The 25744-nt window shown below is 35.7% G+C and overlaps 1 protein-coding gene and 1 pseudogene across 1 annotated transcript in view; one reads left to right on the forward strand and one right to left on the reverse strand.

Moving 5' to 3' along the window:
* Positions 1–25744, reverse strand: part of LRRK2 (leucine rich repeat kinase 2) — a 125737-nt gene that overhangs the window by 51568 nt on the left and 48425 nt on the right. The window contains 12 exon segments of the mRNA XM_014454074.2: positions 408–589; positions 1920–2106; positions 2991–3084; positions 5932–6080; positions 6369–6619; positions 8173–8390; positions 8848–8917; positions 9499–9617; positions 13033–13221; positions 16588–16846; positions 24093–24263; positions 24338–24466. Coding sequence (XP_014309560.1) covers positions 408–589; positions 1920–2106; positions 2991–3084; positions 5932–6080; positions 6369–6619; positions 8173–8390; positions 8848–8917; positions 9499–9617; positions 13033–13221; positions 16588–16846; positions 24093–24263; positions 24338–24466 — 2018 coding nt within the window.
* On the forward strand, positions 22911–23020 carry LOC111825532 (annotated as a pseudogene).

Raw genomic sequence — 25744 nt, forward strand, 5'->3', positions numbered from 1 at the left:
ATGGAAACATGGAACAGACTGATGAATCTCAGAGGAAGGGGGAGGGGGAGGGCGGGAAGAGATTAACCAAAGATCTTATATGCATACTAGAGGCCCGGTACATGGATTTGTGCACCAGTGGTGTCCCTTGGCCTAGCCTGAGGAGATTGGACCAAAACAGGCAGTCCAAAATCCCCCGAGGGGTCCTATATTGTGAGAGGGCACAGGCCAGGCTGAGAGACCCCACCAGTGTACGAATCCATGCACCGGGCCTCTAGCTCATTATATAAAAGGCAAATGATACATAGCATCTTAATGTTAAATAGTACTATACATTTTCTTCTTATTTTGTAATTCTATATCCCTCAAAGTCACAGAGAAATCTGAAACACACTTAACAGAAACAAATGGAAATAAAATGATCTAACCTTATGATGTCTTTGGCTTTACATCCTATATGCTTAAAATCAAAATTAAGACGCAGCTCATCCAAAGGAAGATCCCATATTTTGCTCAATTTCCCCATTTCATTGGGAAAGGATCTCAGTTCCAAGTTGTAACTAACATCAAGAGATGTCAGATTTTCAAGACAGCCAATCTCAGGAGGAATCTTAATGAAATAAAAAAAGGGCAAAGTCTGTTGGTGGGAAGGAAGACGTGTGCTGCCAAGGAACAAGATGCTGATAAGGAGCCAGAGAGGACCAGAGATCCCATCAGCAACATGCACAACCTTTCAACAGGGATCAAAAACCTTCCAAGTGCTTGTCACAGCTTTCACTATGAATGCTTAAAGAGATAAATATAAGGGACTTACCCAAAACTAGGTCACGTATTTATAATCTTTGCAAACCCTTGCTCCCTTGGTAATATATGTCATCTCTTCACAACACTGAAAGCAAATGTCTTTATAGCTTTCAAATCCAATCATCTGTTTTGTTCTTTAGTAAAACTATAAGGATCTGGTCATCACAAGCTTATATACAACTTAATACTATTAAAATACAACTACATTTTGTTTAACTAAGTTAGGTGGCACGTTAACTAGAGCTTGTTTTTTTCCATTCCAAATTTTTAAGTAGTACTCATTACTTTTTTAATTTTTTTAATATTTTTATTGATTTCAGAGAGGGAGAGGGAAAGAGAGATAGAAACATCAATAATGGGAGAGAATCATTGATCGCCTGCCTCCTGCATGCTCCCCCACTTGGGGATCGAGCCCGCAACCCAGGCATGTGCCCTTGACTGGAATCGAACCCGGGACCCTTCAGTCCATGGGCCAACACTCTATCCACTTAGCCAAACCGGCTAGGGCTCATTACTTTTAAAATAAAAAAAACAAAAAACATTAATTTTTCTGGCAAAAATCAAGTACCAAAAAATATTCAGTTATTCTGAACCTCACAGTTTCAGACACTTAATTATTTTTGCCTTTTGAATTTGGCCCCCAAAAAAGTTTTTTTCTGAGATCAATGGATAATCAATTTCAGATTTGTAACAGAGGCAATGGAGTAAAGCAAAGGACATTGGCCCACTCGGATGAGGTAAAGGAATGCAGGAATTTAAGAATGTAGGAAAGAAAGTCAGGGGAAAAACACGGCTATATGTGGCCCGGGGTCAACTTTAGAAGTGCAGAGTATCTGAGAGTCTGGTAACAGATCAGTGATTTCGTGATTAAATAACACATTTGAAGCATTACACACACCACATTCATAGTTAAATAGATATATTCCTGTAATTAAAAAATAGACCACAAAAAGTGGTCTTTTATGGAAATTAAGCATTCTTAATATATCAATTTATTTCAGGGTAGGTTTAGATCTTATTAAAAAAGTAGTAAATACAAAATGACAGATTTTTAAATGATAATTTTTGATGATGCAAATTACGCAAGCCTATTTTCAAATGGCAATAACTTTAAGCAAATAAAGATGACCTCTTACCTCTTTCAGTTTATTATGAGAAAGATGTAGTTTCTCTACTCTAGACCATGCATGTGCTTTTTCGCTCAAGTCCAAGATGCTGATCTGATTATGACTAAACAAGAGTTCCCTTAAGTTCAAAGATTTCCAGTGTGCAGGACTTGGTAGGTATTTAATTTCGTTGCTGCTCATGTCTAACGATCGCAAGCTAAAACAATACAGTGTCAAGATAAAACCAAGTGAGTGTTTCCAAAATACATAAAATTATATCACCAGTAATTTTCACTAGAGAATAAGAATAAGTGAGTGTTTCCAAAATACATAAAATTACATCACCAGTAATTTTCACTAGAGAATAAGAACTTTAAAACTAATAATATTTATATATAAGGATGCATGTGTGTTTTGGGGTACTTATAGGTACAGATGAGCTAGAAAGGAGGCCTTCTCACTAGAAACATTTACATGAATAAGGACCATTAAAAGCAAAATTGAGGCCTAATTTCCCTGCTCCAGAAACATAAAAATGTCAATCTCAGAATGAGTGTTTTACACATGTTTATGATACATGAGAAATCATAATTAACAAATGCAAAAATGGTCATTATAATTCCTGCTTCTATTCAAATAGAAGAGTTATAAATATATAGCCCCCTATCTATTTTCAATATCACTCATTACTAGGAGGATTCTTCAGAGGTTGGGTCTTAGAGCTCATTAACATTGTGCAGGGGCACACTCTTCCACCTGCTTGTCTCAGGGTGATACACAGCGTTCCCTAACACTGAGCATGATGCCTTGCATAGTTAAAGTGACAGCCAATGTAATCTCATTTGAGTATCATAATGCGAACTATTCAGTAAATAATCTTCAACTGTTACTACACAATAGCACACCAGATTAATATAAAAGTTTAAAAGTCCAAGTAACAACTTGGGCCTTTTGTCTAGTGAATGTCAAACATTCATAGATTTAAACAGTAAGCTAAGTAGGTTTAGAAATCAATTACATTTTATATGCCTAAATCAAAACCTTGTTTCTGAAGGTTCTGTTCCAGCTTGTGTGGCTTTAAAATTAAAATAATAAACTTACTGTGGAAGATTTAAAATTGCTTCTGGAACACATGTAAATCTGTTTTGAGATAATTTGATGTTTGTCAGAGAAGAAGGTAAAAAAGGCATAGCAGCTAAAAGAAAAGAAAAATGAGATAACGGGCATTTAAGTCATTTTAACTAGATTTCTATTGGATTCTACAAGAACAGCTACCAATGACCTGCCATTTAATTTAATTTCTATTCTTATGCTGACAATTTTTCAAAAATCTACTCTTAAAATATGGTGACATCCTTAATACTACCACTAAACATTAAAATAATACACCATACTTATACAAATCTTTTAATATGAAAGCTAAGCAACTATCTAAATATAATTAATCTGTTTAACATCTATGAACATAAAAATTATTAGAATATTCATTTCAAATTATGTGTGATATTTTGTTAAATACATTATAGATTAATTCAAATTACTCTTAAATAACTGTAACAAAATACTTTAGAAAACTAATATACAATATAATATATAAAGATGAAAATTCTTCAGAGTACCATCTCATAAAGAGGGTTCTATGGAATAATATGGATGTTACTTAATAAAGGTATTCTTTGATCATGTGATCTTAAGAGACTGGGGAAACATTAGGTAAAATAAAATGAAGTATCTCAGAGTTCTCAATAGCCTGGCATATGTTATGAATTCCCAAGAAAGAAATATAGTATGAGGACCTCCAAGGAATGAAATTCTGTGGAACACAATATTGGAAACTGAGCACATCATACAGCCTGTTTTGTCATCTGCAAAATAGTACAGCTAGACCAGATGATATCTGAGATTCTTCAGAAATATAAAAACTTATGGTTCCATGAAAGTAACTTCAGAAATTATTTCTTAGCATTTTCAATATTAAAAGTATGAGTTATGCTTTATCTAGAAAAATCTTCAAGGGTCAAAAAGTTCCAGGACATGGCTAGACGCTGTCTTCCTGAAAGGTACATGCTATGCTACACCTCACCTATTTTCCAAAAGTATTGTGACTAAATAAATTAGTAGAAATGCTTCTCCACTTAAGAATTAAAGAGTCTTGAGGTTCAGATGCTATATGGAAAACACTCTTATAAAATCAAAGAATTGAGTGAAACTCCATTTCACATGAGGTTATTTTCAATGGTTTTTGGTCCCACTCAGGTATGACCTAACTATAGACAACTTCTAAAACTATTAAAATTGTGTAGTTTTAGAAGATAGACAACTTCTAAAACTATTAAAGTTGTGTAGTGAAAAGCAAATCGATTTTTGAACTTAGGTGTATTCAGGTTTTCATGGTTAGCTAATTTTATGTCCCTGACATGTCACACAAAGATCTCAGTGCTTCAATTTCCTCAATTGGTCACGCAGAGATCATACCTGTCCTACTCTATAGGTTTGTGTGTGTGTGAAATTCAGTGGAGATGATATATTTACTATAATCAAGCCTCAGAGTCCTTATAAATGCTATTTTTTCCTGTCCCAACTTAAACATCACACTCCCCTGCCTCCTATCCCCAGTTTCCGGTTCATGGTAGGAACATGATCAATATTAGAAGAGGGTGAAAGGGAGAAAAAAAGAAAATACTATGCAAATTAGCATGGCTCTTCTCATTTGTTTCTGATAGTTCTGACAAATTAATATATTTGAAAATAAGTGGTCAAACTGTATTCTGCTATTAAAATGTATTAAAAATTATTTTACTAAAAAATAATTTTACTGAGTCAGATATAGAACAGTCACGTTGGTGGCAAGATGCACATGGCCTCCATTAGAAAAGATAAAATATGAGGAGTTTCTGTTTATGGTTATAAAAGTAGTTTCCCTTAATATTATAATTCTCAGATAGGCTGCAAATGAACATAATTCCCTGTTATCTCACAGGCTTAGGGTATTCCACAAAGGGTGTTCCATGACTTGTAATAAAAGTAGTGGTCATATTATGTATTATTGTTAATACCTTGCACAAAACAAGAACTTAATAAATGTACATGAACCTTACTAATTTGAAAACTGTTGAATGATTGATTAAAAAGAAACAATAGTACTAATAATACTTATACTCCAAAAATTTCTGAAGAAGCTCGGTAGGAACTTAGGATTCCTGCTTTACCCAGATCAGGCATTCATAGGAGTTTTTAGTTTAGTAGACTGAAAGGAACCACAATATAGTGAGTGACTATTTATAGCCCAAGATATTGTCATTTTGATCTATGCCAATACTAACCTGCTAAAATTATTTTTAATTTATAAAATTTTAACATTAAAATTTTAAACTTTCTTTTTAATTTACAAGTAGACTTTTTTAAGCAGCTTTATATTTACAGAAAATTTAAGTGGAAAGTACCAAATTTTCCATGGATCCCTTCTCTCCTCACTACCACCACCCATAAACACACTTTTCCTCCCCTCTATTATGAATAACTTGCATAGTTTGGTATCTGTTATAATTAATATCAATATTAATGCCTTGCCATTAAAATCCATAGTTTACAACAGAGTTCACTCTTTGCGTTATACATTCTATGCATCCTGATAAATGTATTATGACCTGTGTCCACATAACAGTAGCACACAGAATAGCTCCACTGTCCCAAATCTCCCTTCTCCCCAACTATTCATCCCTCTCTTCCTCACTCCAAAGCCCTGGCACCCACTTATTGTTTTAGTGCCTTTTCCAGTCTCTTTTAGTTGGAATTATACAGTATGTAGCCTTTTCAGCTTGACTTCTTTCACTTAGCAGCATGCATTTAAGTTTCCTTCCTGTGTCCATGGCTTGACTCCTCATTTATTTTTATCACTAACCTGCTAGCTTTATATTTGAAGCTCCAGCACCATATTTAAACTCAAAAAATACCATTAAATCCCCACCAAAAATGTCCAATATTACTCATCCTGTAATATTCAAAAGTGCTGGTAAAGAGAAGGCTCACCCGGAACACTTACCAAGGGAGTTCATTCTGGCGCTGAAACTCTCCACTTTAGGACAAGCCTCAAGAAAGTCCTCTGACAGGGATGAAATGTGGTTTTTACTAAGATTTAAAATCTTCAGTTCCTTCAGGCTCAGGGGAGAACACATTCCTGATATTTTATTTCTAGTCATAAGAGAGAAAACGAGGACTAAATTGCATGAACTCCTATGCTTTAAAGAAAAAAGCAAAAACAACTTGCCTTCAACGTTTAGCATCAATCAGATTTATCGACTTTAAAACTAGTTGTGAAAATTTAAGTCAATTGACGCAAGCTGCAATATTAGTTGCCTCCGTCTTTTAACCTGTTACAGTTTAAAATTTATTGCTGTAGACATAATGTCAGCATATTTTGTCAGCCTTACACAACGTCCATGCAAGGCAACCCTTTGGTCTCTAATGAGCCCTTCCTACCCTTCTAACGTCAGCTGCTCCAGTTTCTCTGCCACATCGCCCAGGTTCTCGGGAACAGAAGACAGCTGGTTATAGGACAGGTTGAACTGTTTCAAGGTCGGACACTTCACGGCAGGATCCAAAACTACCGAGGGCCCAATGTCATTTCGAGAGACATCAAGGTTGGCAAGACAATTCATTTTCAACAAGTAGGAGGGAAACGCTGTGAACTTGTTACTGTGCAAGTCCAAGTGCGTCAAACACTTCAGCACCTGGAAAGACAGTATTTTTAAAATTCCAAAGTAAACCCCCTGAGAAACTAACTAGTAAATTTAGCTACTATTTCTTGCCTGCCATAACTCCCATAACTAGAACCATTAAGAATTTTCTAAAACTTGAAAACATAACTCACAAGAGCGCTTTAGTACACTGACTGGTCCAACTTTCTCTGCTCTAAAATGGGTAAAACCAGGGGACATGTGGCAGGCAGGTTTTCAAAAGCAAGTTCACAAAAATAAAGTTTAGTATTTAACTCAGCTTTATTCCTTCAGCAAGTGAAAATGGAAGCAGCATAGGCCTCAAAAAATATTTAAACTAATGATTTCATGAGTAAGTAGTATAACATAATCCTGGGAATACATTTTTAAATGCTAGCTTTTGGTAATTGTTATACATTTTAATATAAATAAGACTTAACCATAAAATTAGTCACTGTACATAACATATATTTTATTTAGAACCTCTTCTTTTTAGGGAACTTTTTGTTTCAAATCTCCATTTTTATTTTTAAGCCATTTCTAATCCTACTATCATAACCGCAAACCTTCCATTTACATATTATGTCAAATTTTTAATATTTGGTATGAATTATTGTCAAAGGGCTAAAATACCAAAACAATCACTTCTCTGTGCTCTTCTTTACATAGCAATATATTTATCTTCACTTGGAATTCTAAAGAGTTTGACATGATCATAAAGGCTTATTAATGGATCTTTGCCCCAGAAGTTTCAAAATTTCTGTCACTGTTTCAGATCCAACCAGATTATTCAGAAGATTTTAAAATTATTTATTCCCAAGGTTTAATTAGAAAATATTTTTATAAGAAAACACAATTAGGCAGGAACAGAAACTACCATCTAGGGGTGTCCATTTGAAATTTCCTGCAGAGAAGGTTCTGAGCTTCTCTGTTTTGGAATGCCTTAATGTAGCTCATTAAGAGAACTTTGCCATGTTCTCTTCAAATTCCCTCTTTTTTAAGTAGGCTGAATTCTAGTTTTCTTTTCCTATTCTTTAACAAATAATTATTTTTAAGTTACATATAATTTTAAAACTCAATAAATGCTTTAGGAGTCATTTAGTCTAGCCTCCGTGTTTGGCAGATGAGGAAATGAAAGGCTTAGAGCAGTCGGAGTAACATTTCCTTATTATCACACAGTTGGTAGCTGAGCCAGAGCCAGTGCCACCCAAACCAGGTCTAAGTCTAGTCTATCAAGTTTAAGTAGTTTGAACCGCCTTACAACAATTAAATAATTGAAGGCATAACCAACATCTAGCCTTGAAAGAGTTTAACATGTACCATGTATCTTTAGGACAGGACCCTGAATTCCTTTTTAACTACCTCTCCATTTCCACTGCCTGCCCTCAAAGATGTTTCTGAACACCACCCAGTCTAAGATACTTGTGTGAAACCCAGAAGAATGGGGGAATTATTGTCCAAGGACACAAAAGTAGAACGTTCTTTTTAAAGATTTAACCATGCACATTAAATGTAAATGCCAAAGCTCTTCAGATACACTGAGAGTTAGTAGGACAGGTTAAATTTACTTCGCATAGCCGCTGTGGGAAGCCCGTGAGTGCGTTCTGGTGAAGCTCCAGCCTGGCCAGGTGCTCCAGATGACCACTGATGCAGCACTTCTGGCTCAGGGCATCGATATCTCTGAGTTCGTTGGCTGAAAGATCTAGGGATGTAATATATTCTCTCTCAGAAGCCAGGGAAGAAGTGCTGTCTGAATTCCTCATATGGGATGGAAGTTTTGATGACCCTTTTGTCAAAAGCAGACAAACAATGGAAATATAAGTGGATAATTTAGCTGGGCAAATTTTTATTGATCACCTAATAATGTAGGCTCTCTTCAAGGTACTGGAGATTCAGCAAAAACCAAACTATGGAAACCAAACCAGTGCCAGAGATGGAGAGTAAATAATAAATATTTAATCCAGCGGTCTTAGCAGTATTAAAAAAAACAACAGACGTAGAGAAAGGGATGAAGAGGGCATTATTGGTGAGGGCATTATTTACATTTCAGATAAATAGTAGAAAAAAATACATGTCCTATATATACTGTATAAACGGTAAATTTTTAAATCTATTATAATTGGAAGGTTATATAAGATGAAATGGGCAATAAGAAATTTTGGAAAAAAAAACAGAAGAAATTTAACAAATATTATATTCTGCTCAAAATATCAACTAAGTTATGATTACTTTCAAATACTTACTGAGTGAATCATCTGAAGACAATATTTTTCTTTTTCGCTTCAGTAAGTCTTCTTGATCAAAAATGGGCCCCTATTAAACAAATAGACATTTACAGTACAATCACTGTCATTTTTTTTCAGTGTCATTTTTTAAGAGCAAAGAGAACATTTCCTATCTGGTTTCCTTAGGAATCACTATAAGATTTCTATCTAAAGTATTCATGGGACCAGCGACACCATAAGAAAGAGACCTAACATGGGCACATAGACATGGAGCTCTGAAAAGAGAAAGAGGATAAAATCATAATAAAGTATATTTAGTACATAGAGAGTGGGGCCAAAGCAAGTTTACATTGTGAGTATGTGAAAACAGAGTTCATTCTTGTATTATTATTTTTTATTCATTATTGTATAATTTTCCATATGAACAACTGTAACCTATATTTTTTGCCCCCACCCTGTGTATGCCCCAAACATGCTTAAAAATCTACAAGTATAAACTCAAAATTATATATCTGTAAATGTAGATATATATTTATATTCCGATATGAAGTTTTCATACATCAGGAAATTTCTGCACCAATAGCTCCTAGCTTTTCTTTTTTATCAATAGCTCAATTATCAAGAGAATGTCAGTAACAAAACACACAACATAATCACAATTTAACTTACCAATGAATTGGAATGACTTTGCAAATTTGGTGAACAACGTTGCAAGGCAGGATCTCGGTAAAATTCTCCTACACTAATCGAACTTGACTTCTTTTTCACAAGAAATGAACCTTCACTTCCTATTTTTAAATAATAAATAAAGGCAAATAGAAAATGTTTACCCAATCATAAGATACTAATACCACATTCGATCATGAGATTAAAAATATTTTCATTAATAGAAATCACCTAATTTTTATTGTAACATTTTTAAAATAGAAATAATAAACTATGTTAGTTTTTCATTTTCAAAATTCAGTTACACTTTTCTTCATCCATAAATATTTACTGAATGGTTGTCATAGACTAGACACTGAGTAAGTGTTGGATAGAGATAAACTGGAAAAATAATCCAGGCCTCCTGAGTTCATAGTACAGTAGAAAAGAGACAAGTGAAAAAAAGTAGTTATATATACAATAATAAGTATGTGCATGTACAGCAAGCAGAGAAAGTTTATGTTCAAATCTGATCAAAACTATTCTGTTTCTCTAAATTTTTTTTAGAAATTTTTCAAACATTGTTTTCTATACTGAAATCACACTTGAAATTATTTAATATTCAGCAATCTTGAATACATCTCTATTTACATTTCATATTTTATGGTTTCACATAACAACATTAAATAATGCTATTTATTAAGGTAAAATAACATTAAATAAACACATTGTATTTAGTTAGCAATACTGTTTTGAGAGAGAAGAGATGAGAACTACTTTTAAAATTATGAATTTAAAAAATAAAGATCAATAAATAAATCATATTACTAATGATATGTAATCTGAAGGCACTACTAAAAATTATGATAAATTATACTACTCTTTATCTTAAGAGAAAGCATAATCTTAAGTGTCAAAAAATTATATAAAATCTATATATTCAGAAATCAACTTGACAATATTCTATATAAATTGTAAAACTGATACAAATACTTCCTACTTGGTTATTAAAATTTAATTCATCCTAAAATTTAAATGATCTTATGCTTAAGTATTTTAATAATAGACTTTATAATTTAATTGTGTACATATCTTATAATTACTACATTTTGATAATTATCCCCCTTTATGTTTGTGAAACTTCTATTAGCATATTGTTTATACAAGCATCTATACATTTTATAATTTATTTTATGTTAGCATTTATTTAAATGTTTTCCTTTATTTATAACTACTTAAGAAGAATTCTTCTTTCAGCCATGATAGAGACAAAAGCACAGATCTCAACCAACCCCCACAAACAACCGGAAAATTGGACAAAATATTTTAAACAACTGGTTTCAGACATTGGGCAAGGGACAGTGACAGACTGTGTAGTCCTTGAATGAAGGAAACAAATTCTGTAAACCTATGATCACCCTGGCTTTCTGCCTCAGGGCAATTGGAGGGCCCGTGGCACAGTAAGAAGGAATTTAAACAAAGCTCAATGGCTTTCCTGAGATGAGATAAAGATCAACATTCAGGGAGACTTCCTTAGCTGAGAGTTTAGGGGCAGAATCCTGGAAAAAGAGCTCCAGTAACCTGCAAAGAGGTTTCCCACAGATCTGCACTGTAAGAAATGAAAAAGGAGCTCTACAGGAGGAAGGAAGTGAGGATACCAGATGTAAGTTGGATCAATATGAAAGGGTAAAATCATTTAAAAAAATTAAAACCCTTACTGTTTCACACCCCATAACAGAGCTGCAAAATACATACAGCATAAGCTGATCAAATTGAAAGAATGACCAAATCCACAATTTTTATTTCAACATTTCTTTCTCCAGTCAAGTAGAGAGAAAAATCTGTAATGATATGGAAGACTGAAAACACTACCAAGCAATCAGACATACTAATAGACTTAACTCCAGATCAGCCAAATATATATTCTTTTAAATTTCACATGGAGCATTCACCATGTTAAACCATACAGTAGTCCAACAAAGCATCTCAATAAATTTAAAATGATGAAAATCATCAGAGTATGTTCTCTGACCCAAAAATGTTAAATTTAAACCAATAAGAGAAAGTTATGTGGAAAATCTCTAAATATCTGGAAAATAAACACTCTTCCAAATAACCCATAAGTCAAACAAAAAACCACATAGCAATTAGAAAATTTTTAAAACCTACTCTTTGAACAATACCATAACAAGAAAGCCAGAGGCATAGGGAGCGGGGGTTGGGTGGAGGTGGGTAAGGAGGGGTGGGGAATGGGAACATCTCTAATAGTGTGAACAATAAATAAATAAAATAAAAACTACTCATTACATACATGCACTCATTTAAGTTTAAAAAGTTAGCAAAAGATGTGAACAGATATTTCACAAAGAAAATACATGGTCAATAAGAACATGAAAATATTGTTAATATCAATAGTGATCAAAATTCAATAAATATTCATCCCAAATAAAAATTCAACCCAAATGTGCTAGAATTGTGCCTTCACTAGAATGGCTAAAATTAATTTGACTGACTATATCAAGTGTTGTATGGTGACAAAGGTGGAAAGCACCTAGAATTTTCATATATTGCTGGTGGGAGTATAATGTGGTACAACCCCTTTGGAAAACAGCCAGACATAAAAGAAAACATACTGTATGATTCGATTTCTATGCAACTGGAGAAAATACTAATGCAATCTATAAGAATAGAAAGCAGATCAGTGGTTGCCAAGGACCAAGATTGGGGAAATATCTTATGAAGAGACAACAAGGACTTGTTGAATGATAGAAATGTTGTATAACTTGATAGTAGTGATTATTAAATGGATGTAAAAATTTTTCAAAACCTATGAAAATATATACTTAAGTAGGTGCATTTCTTTTTATAATAATTATTTCTAAATAAAGTTTATTTTAAAAAATACTTGGACTTGAGACATGAGATCTTGGAATAATCCTTACTTTTTGCCCTCTCAAATACATTTATTCTATCACCCAAAGTTTACAATCACACTATGTTAATAAAAGAAAATACCTCACCCCATTTTTACCAAACTGTATTGCATTAAATGTCAGCCCAAATCACTATCATTATATATCTTGCTATGTCAATTTTTAAAAGTTATCTTGAGTGAGTTATTAAAAGATTAATATTATTCTTAATTCTAATAAAGATAAATACAAATTTTAAGTACTTCCTATTTGCAAAGAACTTTCCCAGAGAGTTTACATATTTTTTTATCTAATTCTTACCAAAAAATTCTAGAAGGTTGGCAATACTACTTTTAATAAGGTTTACACAATCCAGAAAGGATATAGTCAATGATGGAACATGGAATCCAATTGCAGTCACCAACTAAAGGCAGTATCAAAACATTGTTAAGTGCAGAGATGAATTTTTTTACAGCCATTTCCTGAATTGGAGTTAGTAAGCACTAACTATTTTCAATAATGAACACATTTTCCTCAAGTTTTTCCAAATAAATTAAATCAGGATTTTGTCTCAATTCCCATTTTTCAATGTCAGTGTGTAAGGGCTTTAAAACATACAGGGAACTATTTTTTTTATAATAAATACCTTCGCTATCTAGGTCATCACTTTGTCCAAACACACTGTCCACGTAGGACTCAGGAATGAAGGTCCATTGGTCAAATTTATCAAGTACTTGCTCAGATAAATCCCCATCGCTGCCCGAGGCTGCTCCCTCTGCCACAGAACTTTTCATCTGGTATCTGAGGACCATTCTTGCTAGTGTGGATCCTATATCTAAAAATAAAAAAGATACACCAGCAACTTAGACATCAACAACTAAACAAATGTAAACACATACCATACCAAAGCATATTCTCATATTTTTAGAAAATTGTTCATTCTTACTTCCAAAGTCACTTTACAATTGTGATATTACAGGAAGTCAATGTTAATTTTCAAAAAATCATACAAATGTATACAAAGCTTTGGTGTAGATGACAGAACTGAATATTTATGAAACTCACTTAACCTCAGAAAGGGCCTGGGCTGTGAAGCCAGACAAGCCTGTGCCCAAATCATAGTAAGGCCACCTGTGAATTGTATGACCCCCACCCCCACATGTCAGTGTCTTCATTGCGGAAGTGAAGATGACAATATATATAACATAGGGATATCGAAAAGATGAAATGATGCATATAAAATGTTTAGCATAATGCCTAGGACAGAGAATATGCTCAATAAGTGATATTCTTATTTTTACAAACTATTTGCTAAGTGTTTCATTCTATTGGGAAATTATGTGGAATTTCAAAGTTAACAACCTTATTAGTTGGCAGAGTCCTCATTGTCTACTAAAGCCTGGGAAATTTCTTCCAATATTGTAACACATGTATGTGACTCAGTTCAATAGTATCTGAAAAAATGTTTTAAAGCTATGAATCCAAAATGTTCTTTTCTCAGACAAGCTGCCAATGAAATTATGCTATATCCTCAAATCAATCAAGTAACATTATTATATATTTTTAAATTAGGTAAGACTTGTCATGGTAAAAAAAAATAATTAAAAAAAACTTCATACAGAACAAAGGGAATAAAGTAAATGGTAAATCTCCCTTTCTTTTTCTCCAATGAGCCCACAGTTCCTCTCTACCAAACACCAAAGCACCAAAGATTAAAGTGAGCAGGTTGTTGCCATGAAACTGATTGAATTGATGAAACTAGGGATCTAATCATGACTTACTCATCTCCAAAGTCCCCAGAGGCAACCAGGAAGCCCATTTCTGTAGTATTTCTTCCTGATACGTTCTTTTTCATATTCAAACATTTATGACTACAATATCACAATTGTGTGCTCACCTAGGTAACCTAAAAACACTATTTTAGTATACTGAAAACACTGTTCTGTGCCTCTTTTTTTACTTAACAATACAGTCTGTGTCCAAACATTTGAATATGCTAGATTTATTTTCCCAATGATTGCAAAGCACTGAATGGATGTTCCATGATAATTTCAATAGTTTCTTTTGGGGAATACTTACGATTTTCCCTAAATTTTTGCTATTATAACAACATTTTAATGCGTATCCTTGTACATGCATTTTTATGGACATTGAGAATTTCTGTATCATAGATTCCTATTAGTATATTGCTGGGTAAACATTCTAATGGATATGGACAAATTGTCCTCAAAATAAGGTGCAGGGGAAGGGGGGTCGGTAGAAGGACCATCCACCCAGACTTCATGGGGGCAGGAACGTTTTCTTGTGAAAAGTGCTATGGTGCTGAGGCAGGAAGAATGAAGAGTTGGCCAGGTGAGAGAGAAGGTAAGGGAGTTAGGTGGCGAGAATAACACTGGGAAAAGCCTGGAAGCGTATATGAAGCATTTAAGAAGCTGAGGAAAACTCAGCCAGATGGGGTCTTCCAGGTCCCACCAGGAAGTTGGAGACCTTGACAATGCAGAAGCACCAACATGCATGGATGGATCCTTCAGCAGCATGCAGCTGTCTCTGGGAAGGAGAGGAAAAATCAGACTGTTGGGCTGATGAGGAATGGGGTTTGGTCTGGTGAGTGTGTCAGAAAATGACAGTGGAGAGAACATGTTATTAACAAGAAAGTCCTTAAAGTGAAGAGTCAGAGAGTCCCACCACTGCGGGGAGGGGAGCGGGCATGGGGGTAAGTCACAGAGGAAAAGCTGGGAGGTCACGCTTTAAAATACTGTCATACTTTAAACAATAAAGATTTTTTTTAAAAGAAAAATACTGAAAAAAATACACTTAGTGTGAGTAAATGAGAGACAGCTAAAAAGACTAATGTTAAAGAGGTTCATGATAACTTGTCATCATTATACTTAATATATACAAAATATATATTAACTTGAAAATATGGAGAGAATATATCCTTAATTAAAATACACAGTAAATGTTGGAGGAGGTCATCAAAAGGACATTACTGCTGGTGGATCCATGAGCTGGACGGGGCCATCGGAAGCCCCTCCCCTCTCCCGTCCTTGGATTTCACATCCTGCCCATCCTGCCCACAGCGAGAGCTGCTCACAGATGTAGCCTTTGAGAGAGTAGGTGTTGTTGAGACCTGGACTGCATATGTGACTGGAACCGGGTCAGACCTGTACATAACCTTTAAGATTCTGGCAGGTGGGTGTGGAGATTTACTCAACTTGCAGTTGCCCAGACAAGCCTCGTATGTTAAGTTCCCTTGTTCATTAAACCTGCCAGGGATCAATCTTGGTAGTCTGCCTCTTTCCTCCCTCTCTCCTTGGCCTCCAGGTATGGAGCCAGTGTCAGATTTCAGCCGGGAACATCCCAAGGCAGTATCCTAACACTCAGAGATGCATTTTCTTGGCAGTTATGGCCTTACCTAGAGTTAGAAGTATTGACTAGTTCCAATAATGAACACAATATTGGAACCAATAGTATGTTAACTTGAAAATGAAAGTATATATGTTACTACATATACATTTAAATGCATATGTATATATAAACAAATGAAAAGTATAGGGGAAATCTACATCATTGCCTATAAGGGATACGTTATTATTTTCTTCCTTATGATTGTTTCCCTATCTTTAAAATGAGTATGAATTACTTTTATAATAAAAATTAAATATATAAATAAAAGTCCTGGCTGGTGGGGCTCAGTTGGTTGAAGTGTCGTCTGGTGCACTGAAGGATCTTGCGTTCGATTCCCAATCAGGGTACACACCGAGACTGCGGGTTCCTTCCTTGGTCAGGGTGGGTATGGGAGGCAACAGATCGAAGTTTCTCTCTCACATCGATATTTCACCTCTCTCTCTCTCTCTCTCTCTCTCTCTCTCTCTCTCTCTCTCTCTCCTTCTTCTTTCTCTGAAATCAATTAAAATTTTTAAAAAATAAAAGTAAATAAATAAAATATATTAAAAAGAAAAGTAACCCCTCAGAAAGATCCCACAGTCTTACACTATCTTTATAAAATATGAATTTGCTGGGTCATAAGAAACTTAAATATAACATCACTTTCAAGCATTTCATGACAAGAAAAAGATACCCAAACCCTTACAATATTTTTGGCTTACGTTGCACCAATCTAGAAGAAAAACTAAAAGATTAGTGACAAAAAAAATACAACTAAAAATAAGACGTACAAAGTGTTCCTTTTAATACCTACTTATTTCTTTTCTTGAATTGCATGTCTTATCTGGAAATAAAGGACCAAGCCAAGAAGGTTCGATTTTCCCGATACAAAATCCTCCGAGGCATATGCTGTTATTGGCCAGGTCCAGGGCAAGTCTCTTTAAGAGCAAACTGATGATCTGGCTGTCGCCTTTCCCGATGCTTATTGCCAGCGCTTTCCGTACGTCTTGTTCACGGGACCCACTATTCAGTAACAGTTCCACCAGTTTAGGACTGCTTGCTTTTTCACACACCTATTAAGGAAAAAAATATATATATAAGCTTACTAAAAGCCTGTACCTCTTCCCTTTGGGAGACTGGGACATTGAAGCTGGTGTCATTTTTCTCTACACTCTTAAATTTAGATAGAAACAAAATAAAATAAGGCAAAACCCATTCTTGAAATAGACTAGGAAAATAAATAAGATTAGCACCATCCCTATCAGAGTAGCATAAATCGAATAATCTGCCACATGGAAGTCAGTTATCACGAGAGAGGCAATATAATATGGAAGCTCATAAACGTGAAGTTACGCAAGTGCAAGTGAGGCTTACACTTTCCGGGCATCTGTTTCTTCATTGGAAGACATCTGACATACTAGTGCCTCAACACAGTAAATGCTTACTGCCCCGTCTTCGTTTGTAACAGAATATAAATATTATAATGTTCGTTAATGCCATGTGCAAAAGACAGACATCACTCATTTCTGGTTTTCCTGAACTCCTGTGGACAAGCATCTGAATTATCGCACAAAGATATATCTTGTCTCTCAGCTTTCCACCTTCCTTCGAGTGTTGCATTTTCAGAGCTGTGTTCAGGTGAGTTAGCTCACTAGTGCTACAAAAGCTAGTGTCCACTGTAAGCAGAGAGAAGCCTACACTGCCTGAAGCACAGCACACTGGCCCTGCTCAGGAACAGCTTCTCTAAGGCATGGAATGGAGTGTTTGACAAATAGAAGTTCAAAGTCACAGATAGTGGAAATATTATATGTCAGATACTGTGCTGAATCCTGTCCAGATAGGATCTATAATCCTTACAATAACACATATGTAATACCTTAATCAATAAAGAAAAAAATAAAATAAACAAAATAAAATAAAATAAAGTAAAACCCTATGCCACAGAAATGATTAATATTTAGCAAACATGTGTGATTTGTCCAAACCCTTAGAGATAGTTGATAAGAGACTGGGAGTTAAAGTCAAATCTTCCGGCTCCAAAGCCTGTGCACTACCCAAAATTAAGGACAAAGAAAAGAAAAGAGAAGAAGAGAAAAGAAAAGAAGACCCTAAGATCCAAGGTACCAGGTCAGCAGTCTCCAGCATCACCCACCTTCAACATATTCTCCCTAGAGCCACTAAAGTACCTTTCTACTGTGGATATGACCAAGTACGGTCCAATTTAAAAATCTTCTAAAACCCCTCTGCTCCAGGATATTCCCCCAAACACCACTTGCAATTTTTCAAATCTCATTACCTCCATTTATGCTATTTCTATTGCCTAAGTGTCTCAACTAAGCTCTTCACCAACAAAATGAACAAAAAGAGATTCGTTCTTCAAGGAATAGCTTCCAAGTCTCTTGCACAGTGAGTCCTTGCTGTCAACCTCCCGGGCCACATACTCCCTTCCTCCTCCAGGCTCCCATCTCACTTTGTTTCACATAGTACTTAGCACACTGAAACAGACAGGCCCATCTGTTTTATAACTAGAACGAAAGGCATGAATGCAATTGTAATTCAATCTGTACCTCTGTAGCCTAGTGCAATGCATAAGAATATATGTAATTTAACCAGAAAAATTACTAAAATCCTCTTTAAGGGCCCATAGGGAATTGGGGTAAAAGGGAGTGAGGGAGGGAGAGAAGGGCCAAAAAACTCAATTACAAATGCCTTCTCTTGCAGCCCAGCCAACTCTTATCTCTACGTTATGGCACTTACTGCTCACTTTGTATTAAGATGATTTATGTTTTATTCTCTCTCCTCTCACAATATCCACTTAGAAAAAAATAAACATCTTGGAACAGGTAACCCCTTTCATATTTTTTACTAATTATCTAGCACTGTGCTTTCCACATAGAAGGTGCTCAATACATTTTTGTAGGGATATTGACCTTGGAGGACCCAAACAATCCACACTGACTTTATGCACATGGTGCCATGAAGAGAGAGATATATAAGAAAGTGTTGCCCTAACCGGTTTGGCTCAGTGGATAGAGTGTTGGCCTGTGGACTGAAAGGTCCTAGGTTCGATTCTGGTCAAGGGCATGTACCTTAGTTGCGGGCACATCCCCAGTAGGAGGTGTGCAGGAGGCAGCTGATCGATGTTTCTCTCTCATCGATGTTTCTAACTCTCTATCCCTCTCCCTTCCTCTCTGTAAAAAATCAATAAAATATATATAAAAAAGAAAGTATATTAGACAAAAGAAAATTATAAAAGTCACTTCAACTTCATGAGTGGAAAAAGTACTGCTCTTAAATACAGTTTTATATTTAAATAATAATTAAGATAATTTATAATATAATCAGTTTATAAAAGTATAATTTAGTATCTTTTGAAATCTTCTATCTCATCTTCTAATTTATAATTAATGCAGCCAGCAATCCAAACCAAATATTTGAAATAAGCATTTGAGAATGAATGAACAACCCAGCAACACGACTATCATGAATCTGCTGAGTAGACAAGAGATTAAAGCAGCGGACAGGTGTATTGAGGCCTTGGATGCACTTGCATCACCAGCTCACAATGCAACAAGCTCAGAAACAAGAGGTGATTACAACACTAGGGGAAAAAATGGCGCTTCAAAGTGAGTGGGATTATCATGGAAATGTCTACAATGTTGTACAGCAAGTTTAAGAACACGTTTTTGGCTGGTGAAGGAGATTCTGTAATCACAGGAGTGCTGAATAAATCTCTTGCCAAACAAAGACAGCACGAGGAAGGAAATAAAACCAAAGATCCAGGGGAAGAAAAGATCCAGGGAACAAAGTCTCGTAAAGGAGCAAACAGGTTCAGAGACTCTACATGGAGGATCTGATGCTCGAGGCAGAAATCAACCACAACATAATGGAGACAGCAACGAGGAAGACAAAGCCGCGGCGGCGGTAAGAAAAAGCCATCCAATGCAGAGAGAGACTGAAATATCTCCGCAGGACTCTACGCTAGATAAGGAGGTTGACACACCTGGAACATAAAAAACATCTGAGAAGTATGTAATAGTTTTAATTTGAAATAATCAGACTGTTGAAAATTTTAAGTTTTTATAAGCATCGGTTTTGATGTTTAAAACTTGTTTGAGGGATAAAATCCCGTGGTCTTTGTTTCAAAGGAAACACTGTGTACTTGTACTTGTGCAGGAGTAACAGCTACATTATACAGTAAATGTGGGGGAAATCCATTTAGGAAATGCTGAACTGCTTCTGAGACAGTGGTTGGAGAATATTCTCAATTAGGGTGTGTATGCTCATGTGTACTTGATAATAGAAAAAAGTAACATTTTTAAAACGACTACTTATATAAATCTTTCCTCTTTTCCCAACTATCATGAGCTTTGTGCTTAGTTTTTACAGACCTTGAATTTATCAGACTGTCTTTCCACTGTTGGTGGGTTTTGTAGAAGTTATGCATTTTTATGATAGATAAATGTTACTTCAATATAATTTCTCCCTCCTTCTCCCTAAAGTTAATCTTACCATGGTCTACATTGTGCTAAATCATCCGGCTGCTTTGTAACAATATGTGGTCTCTATGCCTTTTTGTATGATATCCAAACTGTTCTACAAACAAATGGGGTGTAACAAAACCCATGTTAACTTTAGAGGGTAATTTAGTTCCGTGGCTAGGAATTCAGTGAAGCCGCATGACTTTCCTACAGTGAGCAGAGTGGGTGTATATAGGAATGAACCTGGCTCTAGGGTTCAGCCACCTCAGATCCTTTACAGGCAATAACAGCTGAAACTGAAAACTAAATGATGAAAGTTCTTTTTTGGTGCATGGAACAACCCTCAACCAACTAAGCCACACCTGCCAGGGTAAAAGTTAAGTTTTTGAGATATTGCTGAATTTTAAAAAAATCTTTATTGTTGAAAATATTACGTATGTCCCCCTTTTTCTCCCATTGACCCCCTTATAGCCCGTCCCCGCCCCCCACCCCAAACCTCCACCACTCTATTGTCTGTGTCCATGGGTTATGCGTATTATGCATACAAGTTCTTTGGTTGATCTCTTCCCACTTACCCACACCTGCCTTTCTCATTAACAAAGTCATGCCCTAACCGGTTTGGCTCAGTGGATAGAGCGTCGGACTGGGGACTAAAGGGTCCCAGGTTCGATTCCGGTCAAGGGCATGTACCTTGGTTGTGGGCACATCCCCAGTGGGGACTGTGCAGGAGGCAGCTGATCGATGTTTCTAACTCTCTATCACTCTCCCTTACTCTCTGTAAAAAACCAATAAAATATATTTTAAAATAAATAAATAAGTCACTAAGTAGTATCTTTTTAATTGGAGAACAATCCATGATACTTATGCAATAAATAAAAGTAAATACCATATAACAAAACTAACCTATGTGAAAACATGGCTATATCAGAGGGGATTTTTATTTCTGTGTGGTTCACGTGACAGGATTGCAAAGAGTGGGAACATCAGTTGCTCTGAGGCAAGAAGACAAAGGAGTGGTTTTTGATAGCCTGCATATTCACATATAGGAATAAATCAGGGCGAACCGAGGTTTACACACAGAACTTAAGGGTCACTTAACAGATGGCATTTCTAAGATAATGTGATAGGTCAGTTGGTAGTTCTTAGTAGCTCTTTGAAACTATCAATATGGGAAAGGGGCTTTTAATACGTCAGTGTTTGCATGTGCCGTGCATTGTATGTTTTGACTTCTCGGATCATTGTTTTCATCTATAGATACTTTTTTATCATCAATTATTAACTTATTTCAGTAATTGGAGTTTCACTGTTTTGAAGGAACTCTTGCTATTACATCTGTTTGGTCTTTAGTACAATCAAAATTTGTACAGATTATTCTAGTAAGTATCAACATGTAAACTTGTTTTGATTAAAGAATTTTTCTGTCAAACTCTAAAAAAAAAAATTAAAGCAGACACTAAGGAGGCACTACTTACCAGGAGAAGTGTTATCAGGCAATTCACCTAACCTCTCTGTGCCTCAATTCCTGCCCAAATAATGGAGATAACTGGGACCCACTCCTTAGGATGTGATGAGGGTTAAATTGTGTAAAGAACACAGAGCGGTGCCCAGGTGTCATGAATACCACAAAAGTGTGTATACTTTTATTCAGACTTCATTATACTTGTTCTTCCCACCATGATTTGAAGAGTTTTATCTTCATGTCTCTATTCATGCATTTTCATACCCAGAATTAATCTTCCATATTCTTCTCTATCAATCATGCCCATCCTATAAAATAAAAGGCTAATATGCAAATTGACCAAACGGTGGAAGGACTGGTCACTATGAGGTACACTGACTACCAGGGGGCAGATGCTCAACGCAGGAGCTGCCCCCTGGTGATCAGCGCTCTCCCACAAGGGGAGCGCTGCTCAGCCAAAAGCCAGGCTCCCGGCTGGCAAGCAAAATGGTGGTGGCGGGAGCCTCTCCCGCCTCCACTGAAGCACTAAGGACCCAACGGGGGTCCCAGACTATGAGAGGGCGCAGGCTGGACTGAGGGACCCCCCTACACAGTGCATGAATGTCATGCTCTGAGCCTCTAGTTATAACATAAAATCTCCTCAGAAAGCCTAAAAAGAATCACTCACCCTTACTCTGACTAGTCCTTAAATATGCAGCATTGCCAAATAAATAAACAGCCTTGATTATCTCATTTTGCACTTGTACACAATAAGGTATGCTCAATCAATCTATCCACAAATTTAATCACAATTTATTATTTGATAGGCTAAAAAATTTGACAACTAGGACAAATTCTTTAAAGTTAATACACTCATCCACTTAAAGATCTGATTTTTAAAAAAATGAAAGATAATATATAAGCGATTAAGTTTAAAAGAACATGGGAAGAAAAATAAAAATCTTTTTGTATAGAAAGAGTTGGATAAATTGAGAGACAAGTACAATGCACTTCCCATGGAAAATGTAGAGTACCTGCACTCAGGTGCTTTTAGGTATGTTGTTTCCCAATGAAAAAAAAATGAAGGGGAAGATTCTTCTAAGTTCTTGGAATACCCAAAAACATTAATGCAATGATCTGCACATATCAGAAGAGATACACAATAAAAACATTAAATTATTGAGGGGAATGATTTAATTACCTTTAAAATAGAGAAGCATCGCTTCTCGGCCTTTTGGCTAAGATCAAGTGTAGTATCTGTTCTTATCAGTTTAAAATAGAGAAGCAACACTTTTTAATGTTGCTAGCTTTAAAATTTTTTACTAAATTTGATTATTTGGTTTTAATGCAAAAATTAATTATGCATGAAAATGAGTAACAGGTTTAGTTTTCTTTTATGCAGATTGCTAATTAGTACTAACTTAATCTCACAGTTGAAAAAACTGATTTGAATCCATAGGCAAGTGAGAAATTAAATAAAGACTTTAAAGATAAATTATTAGAAAACAGTACTCTGCTGGTCATCTAATAATATATATTAAATCATTACATAATTGCTTTGGTAGAATTGTTTATTAAATTTCTAGAAAATATACATGTTACTACCTGAATGCTATCAGAGACTCCAAAATTTATACCACACACACAGACTTTTAAAAACATGCAATGCACTTTACTAAATACTTACTGAATCATACTGAGAACTGGACATTGTACATTTCTACTTTCAGACAACTCACAAGAGGTACAAGAGGTGTACATAAATTGTCATGGCCTTCCAGAAGAAGTAAATCTTTATTTTGTCTGGAGGTCGGGGAGTGTGAGGAGGGCTTTATCCAGGAAAGAGAATTTGCGTTAGAAATTGAAGGAAAGTAGAACAATTAAATAGATGTGTCTGCTCAGTGCAGGAGGGAAGGGAGAGAAGGCAGGCAGGACCACAGTGCTACACAACTGTGGGGGAGCAATTGCAGGGGATGTGAACGAGGCCCTGCGGTGTTCGGTACCAGCCTACATGGCCACATGCAATAAACTTGAGGGGAGAACTTTCTAGGCAAAGAAATACAAAATGAAGCAAAATGTTGAAAAATGATCAATACCAAATAAAGCCATGGGTTGAGGGAGTGTGGCTGCTGAACAATGCGTACAGAGATGCACAGGAGAACATCTGAAAAGTTACTAATCAACCTAACAAAGTAGGTAGACAAGTAAAATGAAGGATTCGACAGCAATGCCTAAGGACCCTATTACCTCTGAAATTCCACGAACGAAACTCCTGTTACAAATCACAAGGAGTTGTGCAATAAACTGGCCAATTCTGTAGTGAGGAATAATGGGATGTAAGTAAAAGCTATACAGTGGCAGCGTCAACAGAATAAAACAAGTGTCGTCTTGAAAGTTTACCTGACAAATTAAAGAAGTTCCCTCCTTTGCTTGATTGGCGTCCGCTCCCAACAGAAGCAAGCATTCAACCATGATGCTGTTATTCTGATCGCATGCTCTCTCTAGCATCACACCTTTTAACTCATCATCCATGGCTAATTTTGCAAAGCACTTGCAACAAAGGTTTAGAAACTAAAAAGAATAGAAATAAGGATTAGAGTTGGCTAAATACATGACAGTTAGCACACAGGGGAGAAACTTGGTACCTGCTGATCCTTCTGCTCCATGAGACTGGAGGACATCTGATGGAATATTACTGAGTCAAAGGAATAATGCACCAACAGCTTGGAAAAAGACTCTGACCGTTCCAGCATGGTCAAGACTGTCTGAAATCCCTGCAAGTGTGACCAAAAATAATAATAGAAACATAAGCAATTATGAGCAAAAAAAACGAATAAATAAATAATATAAAAAAGTGTGTATCTGATACTAAAAACCTGAGTTGTTCGCTTAACTAAGTAGATTTATTTTTGGGGTTTGTACTTTAAAGCTTCAAACCTTGAAATAATCCTATAAATACACCTTGCTCTCTCATTACTAAGAAACAGAGCAGGAACACAGAAAATAAAATGCTAACAAACCATTGTCTAGCAAAGCAGGAAAAACTCCTAATTCACTAATAGTTCACTTTTAAAGATCCCTGACTGAAGCTATTGCTACACGATGCAAGCCAGGTATTCATCGGGATGGAAACATCACAGGCTGCAGTGTTGCAGACCCAAATAGGCCAGTAAAATTATGTTTTCATGATGAGGTTGCAATTGGGTTTCATAGATAACCCAGCATTTCCCCAAACGTTTTGCGCTTTCTTCTGAAATTTTAACCTCAGAGACAAATGTGAGCCCTTAGATTTCATTCACATTCAGTGTATTTGAGAGAAGCTCTCAAGGCACTCTGAAGTTTACATCCTTGAAGCAAATTATTTAGAAAGAACTGATCAGTCACGCCATTCCTTTTTAGAACCACCTAAACATATTTCTAAGAGTTCTGGGCTCTCCACCCAGGCGAGATTTGAAGGAAAGAATGAACTTTTTTGTCTTTTCTATTACTTAGTGTGAGTAAACTCACCAAAGATCAGCTTAACTTTTTAGATGTTTAACATCCTTCAGTTTCATATATTATTAAGATCATCAAAATATTAAAATGATTATTTTGAGCACTTAAGATGCTGAGTTCCTATAAATAATTCCTAATATTTGATAAGAGGCATAATCTTAATTTACGCAGGTCTAAGGGACATGTGGTCCACCCACCTCTATAGCAGAGGTCCTTGCAAACTCAAATGCAGAGGCAAAGCAGGTAATGCGAATGAATGTGCAGAAGGCACCTAGTTCAAATTAAAAACACATAAACACTGAACCGGCCAAATAAAGTATGTTGGCAGGTTGAATGCACGAGGTCAATAGTTTGCAACCTCTACTAGATCCTAGAATTTATGCCCAGATGACTTCACACTGAGTCACTGAGAGTCCCATACCTGCACAAAACCATATACATCCCCTTGGATTACTTTTAACCAATTCTGCCTTGGCGTTAAGCAGTCTCGGTGGAGGCACATTATAAAGAGCATATTTATAAAGCACATTGTTGTTTTTAATCTAAGAATATTGTGT

The sequence above is a fragment of the Myotis lucifugus genome, unplaced genomic scaffold (genome assembly GCF_000147115.1).
Source record: "Myotis lucifugus unplaced genomic scaffold, Myoluc2.0 scaffold_30, whole genome shotgun sequence".
Lineage (NCBI taxonomy): Eukaryota > Metazoa > Chordata > Mammalia > Chiroptera > Vespertilionidae > Myotis > Myotis lucifugus.